Source organism: Cynara cardunculus (genome assembly GCF_001531365.2).
Source record: "Cynara cardunculus var. scolymus isolate 2C chromosome LG 11, CcrdV1, whole genome shotgun sequence".
Lineage (NCBI taxonomy): Eukaryota > Viridiplantae > Streptophyta > Magnoliopsida > Asterales > Asteraceae > Cynara > Cynara cardunculus.
In genome coordinates, this window is record NC_037538.1 from 20768656 (window position 1) to 20776445 (window position 7790).

General features: G+C 34.6%; 1 protein-coding gene across 5 annotated transcripts in view; it reads right to left on the minus strand.

Annotated features, from left to right (window-relative positions):
• The window catches only part of LOC112520783 (dihydrolipoyl dehydrogenase, mitochondrial-like), a 12884-nt gene that overhangs the window by 2842 nt on the left and 2252 nt on the right, over positions 1-7790 (minus strand). The window contains exon 3 of one of the 5 annotated variants that reach the window (XM_025129348.1): positions 561-606. The exons of the other annotated variants lie outside the window; for them this stretch is intronic. Within the exon in view, the coding sequence (XP_024985116.1) occupies positions 561-606 (46 nt within the window). The remainder of the gene's footprint in view (positions 1-560; positions 607-7790) is intronic. 5 annotated transcript variants of the gene reach the window in all.

Consider the following 7790-nt stretch of genomic DNA (forward strand, 5'->3'; position numbering starts at 1 on the left):
CCTCTAGAGAAAGTAGATGAAAGAGAAAAGGAATACCTAAGTCCACCTGAAGAGATGATGATGTTGGTAGCCTTCCTTCTGGCCAAATTCGCCATCATCGCCATTTCTGAAAAAATGAATATTGGAATCGAAATTTAGAAGCCAGTGATGCCCAGCACCTTTATCTCTCTTTTGTCTTTTGTAAACAAAAATTAAAATATATATATATTTCTTAGACTTGGAAAAAATGGAGTCCCTTCGTTCAAAAGAAAAGTCATCTTTGTGTTTTGTTTGATAAAATAAATCCAAGATATATATTTATCATCACAAAAATATTTGGGTGTGAATGATACGAGATAATTTATCAGTTTTTCGAGATTGACCCAGTTAACACTCGAATCGAGTAGGTTCAGCTTGAACTTGACATACTAATGAGTCAAGTCTAGCACTCGAGCTACCCAATATTCGACTCACCTCATGAGATACTCGATTATATATATATATATATATATATATAGTTTTATAATATCTATACTATCTTATAGAGCATATTAGTAAAAGTCTTAACAACCACCTATAAAACATATGCTAGTGCTGTTTTAAGCATACATTTTGAAAATCTCTTAATTACAACTACAGTTGCACAATTTACAACTTGTAAAGACTAATCCAAGCATGTCTCTTCCAATGCTTGATATTGTCGCTCCCAAAAAAGACATTCATACTCAGATGTCGATTCGGGCGCCCAAGCTGCCACTTAAACTCTGCCATATAATTCTTTGGGTTCCATCTCTTGCTTGATCAACCAAATTGTTGATGTTTATCCACATTTGCCTTTCTTATTTTTGATTTCCGGTTCGAGTTCCTCCATCTTCAACATTACGAGGTAAGAATCGACCAAATTTTTCATCGTCTTAAGCATTTAGAGTTCAATTTTCTCCATGTAAGAATTGATTCCTTTGATGTCTACATCGTCACAGGTGGCAATGACCCATCCAATGGTTGTAACTAACTGTAACATAGATATGGAGAGCTTGATATCAGACGAAAATAGAAGTATAGAATCAGGTTTTGATCGTTTAATGAAGCAAATTACCAAATTCATGTCTGATATATTGCTAACAAGTTCAAAATTGTTGTAGTTGATGCTATTGGATCCTTGTATATGAAGTTCCCCTTCAAGAATAGAACAATCTAAGTATGTTCTAATTTTTTTTTTTTTTGAAATTTCAAGATGAATATTCAGTATGAATGTGTCCCTCAAGGTGTACCTTTATTGTGCATCCTTTTACGTAGGGTGAATTTCTTAAGCAATATCCTGAGGGAAGAAAGGTGGATTTGAGTACAAAAAAGCAATCGTTGATTCAATCGTGTGATCCTCTTAAGGGATATTCCAAATGCAAAAGAAAATGGGCTTCTTCATTTGTATGAATTTATTGAGGACTGTGGATTTACGTATCTTTTAACACAAGTGAACTTATTAGTTCTTACCCTCTTCCATGGTATTGTTGCTTGTGTTTTCTTAAGCTACATCACTAAAACTTCTTTTATTATAGACAACAAAGGAATCAAGAAATCTTATACCCAAAAAGAAGTTGTCCAGACTCGAAACTAATTTTCCACTGCAGACGGAGTTTTGGGATCATGTGATGATTCATATAACACATAAAAGTCTTGTTTATTAGAAAAGATGACAAAAATGACTTTTAAAGGCAAACCTGAAAAGGCAACACAACTGGTAGGAGTCAGTCATATTGATGTATATGGTCCTTTCAGTTCAGTCACAAGAAACGGTCTCGCTACTTCATTACCTTTACTGATTATTTCAACAAATATGGGTATTATTTACCTACTGAAAAACAAATCATAAAGCTTTGAAATTTTCAAATACTTTCAAAATGAATTAGAGAATCAACTTGGCAAAAAGATAAAAGCACTTAGGTAAGATCGAGGTCGCAGATATCTAAGCCAAGAGTTCATTGATCATCTTACAGATTGTGGGATTGTATCGCAAATAACTCCTTCCACAACACCTCAACATAATGGTGTGTCTGAAAGGAGAAACCAAACCTTGGTGGACATGGATCACTCTATGATAAGTCATACCACTCTGCCTAAGAGTTTATGGGGATATGCCATAGAAATAGCCACCTAAATACTACATAATGCACCAATCAAAAAAGACCGAAAGACCCCACAAAAATTACGGATTAGGAAGATTCCAAAGTTGTCATATTTGAAAATATGGGGTTGTGACGCTTCAGTTAAGCGAGAATCTTCTAAGAAGCTTGATCTGAGGTCTAGAAAAATGCATCTTTGTCGTATATCCAAAAGAAACAATTGGATATTGCTTCTAAAAACCCAGGAAGAACAAAGTATTTGCTATGCGACGTGGTGAGTTCTTAAAAAATGATTTTTCTAACAAGAACTACAGCGGGGGATAGAGTAGATCTTGAAAATTTCAAGAACCACAAGATGAGATAATGATTGACATTAATAATCAACAAGATGTTAACCCAAACAGATCGTTGAGAAAAGTGACGAGATACAAACAATCAAAAGAACGGGTAAGAATCATCAAGAGCCTGAAAGATATGCTTATCTCACTGGCATTGACGATATAGTTCATCATGTAATTGTAACCTACCAGAAGTTTGTATCAGGTTTGGAATCTGATATATGGCATGATGCCATGAAGGATGAAATATAATCCATGTCAGACAACCAAGTTTGGAACTTGGTTGATGCACCTGTCGACTACAAAATTGTTAGGTGCAAATAGGTAATCAAAAAGAAAACCGACACGAAAGGGATTGTGCATATCTATAAAGCTAGGCTAGTAGAAAAACGTTTCACCTAATCTCGGGGAGTTAATTACGATGAGACATTTTCTCCAGTATCTATGATAAAATTCATTAGGATTCTTCTTGGCATAGTTACATATCATGATTACGAGATGTGGCAAATGGATGTTAAAATCGTGTTCCTTAATGGAACTTTGAACGAAAATGTGTACATGGTGTAACCAGAAATTGTGATAACTCTGAAAATTTGTGCATCATGGTGTTATTTTATATGATTTTTTTTCTATCTTGACATAGTATTTAATGTATTGTTTAACATATATTTGTTTCACAGTATGAAAATTTACGTGTATTTTTTGTTTCACAAACACGCTAAAAAGTTTCACATTGTGAACCGAGTTCATGCGAAACAAACACATTTGTAAAACAAATATATGTTAATCAATATTTTGAATCTTAGTCTTAGATGAAAAGAAAAGTCATGAAATACCACACGATGCACAAGTTCTCAAGGTTTTCACAATTTCATGAGTTCTCAAAAGAAGGCCCTCTGTATATACATACATGGAAGTTCATACGGGAGTGATATATATTGAAAAGAATAAGAAAATAATTATGGACCAATCATTTTATTAAATAATTAACTTTAAAAACAAATAAATAAGGGTATAAAAATAATTAAGTTATGTAAAAATTATTTAAGGTATTTATTTAAGATTATACTTTTACTATATTTGTGATTTTTATATGATTTAATTTTTTATTTAAATAAATATTTTATATTTAATGCATTTTAAATAAACATATTTAATTTTCATTTAACGAATTATTTTTTATTTAAAACAAAATGAGTTTATTAAATATTTTCACAAAATAAATTCGAAAGTGAAATGAGCATGCTAAAGGGGTATGAAAAACTATATGGAATATACTTTTAGATGTTTAAAGTTGGGGTTGATAACACATATCTGATATGTTGGATTATGTAGATGCATATTGATAAAAGACATAGCTCGGTTTGGTGGTTATTAGGCATTGGACCCGGGGCGCAAATTGCACACACGGACCTGATAGGTCGTAAGTATGTAGCATAGACAGGCCTTAGAGTTTATATAACATGCCTAACTTAGCCAACAATATTGATGAATCGTTGTGTGCTCCTTTATCGCTCGGTCATCTTACGACTCCCCTACCTATAAATCAATAATGTCATTAAGGAGGATATAACTATTATGAGGAATTATATGAGCAAAACATAGCATGAAGGAATGCATTTATTTGAGATGTGGAAATTATGTCCAACATCTATGAATGCCTATAAATGTCGTTTGTTGTTTTAGGGGCTGTTTGACAGTTACTGAATGGTTTTGTGCAGAATGGTTAAGTGGTCAAAATGGTTAAGAGGGTCAGAATGGTTAAGTGCTGAATGAAATATGATTGTTTGGTAAATGTTCTCTTGATGATAATAAATTACCATTTTAACCCTCTGTATGATTTAGTACTAAATGAAATATAGCTGTTTGACAAATATCTGAATAAAACAATTACTTTGTAAATGTAACTACATATTTCATATTAATCCAAACAAACATAACATTACTTGTTCAAAACAAGTTTTCATATTAATCCAAACCAACATAACATTACTTGTTCAAATTATAGAATAAACAAAAACATAACAATCAAATTCCAATATAATTATCCGATTGAAAAGCTCTCCACCTTCACCAACCTCCATAACCAGATGAAGAGAAAGTTTATCTTCATAAGCACCTTTAAATTCAACTATATTTGCTTGCCCACTTAAATGTTGCATAATCTGAATCTCTCTTCTCATATCCTCTTTATCTCTTTCGTAATCAATTTCTTTTTCGATACCGACTTGCAGGCGTATTTTTGATTTGTTGAAATCTGTGTACAAAGATAAGTAACCCCAAATTGACCTCTGCCTAATTCTCTTCCAATTGTGTAGTGTTCTTTGACATCTTCGAATGGTTTGCCAAGAATCGTGTTCGATTGAAAACCCTTTTGGGGCTCGGCGGTGGCGGTGGCTTTCTCGCCGGAGTTTGGGTTGCCGGAGGTGGGGATTTGGTGTAGAGTATGTTGGGGTCGTCGGATCTTTGATTTGAGTGAAGAACTACATCAGTTTTTGAAGAATTTTTTCTTTTGCTGATGCATATACCCATTTTTTGGTGGATTGATGGAAAACCCAGGTGAAATTGGTGAGATTTGGGGAAGAATTTGACAACCCAGATGGAGATTTTGGAGGAGATTTTTGGAGGGGGGGGATGCGATGTGAAGGAACTGCTGGTGTAGAGAGGGTAGAGTTGGAAAAAATGAAATTTGAATGGTTTAGTAAAACCCTAGACACAAAATGGTTAAGAGGTTGATGTAATCATTAAGAGGCTTCTTTTTTTTGCCAAACAACCCTTACCTCTTACCGTTTAAGAGGTTGGCTCTTAATGTCACCATTAAGAGCCAAACAAACAGCCCCTCAATGTGTAATCCCAGAATTGGGTTCGTGTACGATTGATAGTTCTAACAGTGTTAAAAAAAAGCTAGCACATGATACGGTAGGATGATGCGATGGGCGAGGACTCATTTAGGGAAAATGATTATGTTGCATGTATAATTTGTTGGGAATTGTATTAGCGTCATCTTGGAAATTGGTTCCATGTACACAGAGTAGTTGATAGATATGGCTTTTTTGCATAGCTGATCTTTTGGGAACCACGTGATACAGAGTGAGTAGGTTATAATAATGGCATAAAATGAATTTTGAAATGAGATCATGCCGGACTTTCAGTAGAAATAATATTATGAAAGTAAGGTGTTATAAGAATCAAAGTTAACAATATTAAGAAAGTATTACCAACAAATAAAAAACAAAAATGCTAACTGAAACTCGTCAAAGATGAATTTTAATTTTCTTTAAATCAAAATAAAGAGTGTTGGTATTTTTTTTAAGAGCAGTGAGTTTTGTGCTCTTTAGTTTAAATCATACATTATCATCTTTCATATATATCTCAATCATAATTAATGAATCATGATAATTGTCTATAAATATCTCTATTGTTTCTTAATGTAAGTATTAATTATGGTTTATTTAGTTTGTTAGAATTAAATGGTTTTTAAATAAAACGTCTCCTCTATATATATACACATACATTAACCGAATCGAAATATCCGACCAAAATTCAGAGTCCGGGTTGTAGGGTCGGGTTTTTCAGGTTCTACTAAAAATTGCAACCATCTGAAGCAGCCATAAGAATTCTGAGAGGTCACTTCTAGGGATTTACCTAAATGGATTTTCAAGCAACAAATATCCCGCTGCTAAAGAAAAAATCAAATAAATGAATCTGTAATTCTCATAATTCATAAGGCTCTATAGGACTGAGTTACAAGTAGATAACTACGATATATTTTGGTTCTAATCTAGCTCTGATATGTTTATTTCTATCTCTAACGTCATATGTTTTAGACGATGGCACATTTATCCTACAACACCAACAAAGATCTCACACTAAGACGACAAAATCCAAAATCTAATCCGAATTTCTAATTTGAATAAAATTGATACACTCACATGAATATGAATATGAATATGAATATAATTACAAAAAGGATTAATCACCAAACTAGCCAATTTCACTTATAAAATTCACCAAATAGCCGTTTTTAAACACTATCACAAAATAGCCGGTAATTCCATAAATCATGGCCAGGAAAGCAAATCTTCTGCTTTGCAACTGAGATATGGGGCATCATCTAAGGGGCCGTTTACCAAACACTTACCCGATAAGTGCTTACCGGTAAAATATAAAACTATTATTTATTTACTGGGTAAGATTTTAGACAACAAAAACGATATCATATGCAACAATTTACTCGGTAAGCACTTACCGTGGTAAAAGTCCTCCTCACTTACCGGATAAGACCCTTGATCCTTGTCTCGCTCTTACCAGGGAATATTCTTAGTCCATACCATATTAATTTAGTAAGGTAATATGACTTGGTAAACGCTTACCCGAATAACCGTTTGGTAAACGGCCCTAACAGATAAAGTCTGAGAAATAAATCTGCATATTTGCTAAACCAATTCACAGATTTACTGGCTATTTGGGGATAAGTTTTAGCCAAAAGATGGAAGTTTTGTGAGGATTCCAACAAGCATATCAGCACAGATGATATCATTAGCATAGTTGCATTCCATGGACATTAAGGTCTCTTATCATATTTGCATGGGAATTGAAACCATAAAATTAACAAAACCAAACTTCCTCTCAAATTTGTATAAATAAGGTATCCAAAAGGTACACTATTATTTAGCATATCAAACAAAGAACAGTTAAATCCAAGTTCTGTTCCATATCAGAACACAAGTACAAAAAATTAAGAAACATACCATGTGTTTCTTCATATGTGAATGGCTTTGTCATAAGTGGCCATGGCAGCCTCCTTGACGGCCTCGCTCAATGTAGGGTGAGCATGGCACGTTCGTGCAATATCCTCACTCGATGCATCATAGGTCAACGCCAAAGCAGCCTCATGGATCAACTCTCCCGCATTCGAACACATTATGTGGACCCCCAACACCTTATCCGTCTCTTTTTCCGCTATTATCTTCACCAATCCTTCGGCATCATCGATTGATTTCGCCCTACTGTTGCCCAACATCGGAAACTTTCCCACAGTGTAAGCGATCCCCAGTTCCTTAACCTGTTCCTCTGTCTTTCCAACAGATGCCACCTCCGGATGTGTGTAAACGACACCAGGTACCTTATCGTAGTCCACATGCCCTTCTTTCCCTGCAATGTATTCCACACAAGCGATACCATCTTCTTCGGCCTTATGCGCCAACATCGGCCCGGGAATTACGTCACCGATGGCAAAAACGCCCTTTACGTTTGTGGAGAAGCGTTTGTCTACAGGGATTCGACCAATCTTGTCGGTTTCAACACCGATGCTCTCCAAACCAAGTCCCGCAGTAAATGGATTTCTACCGGC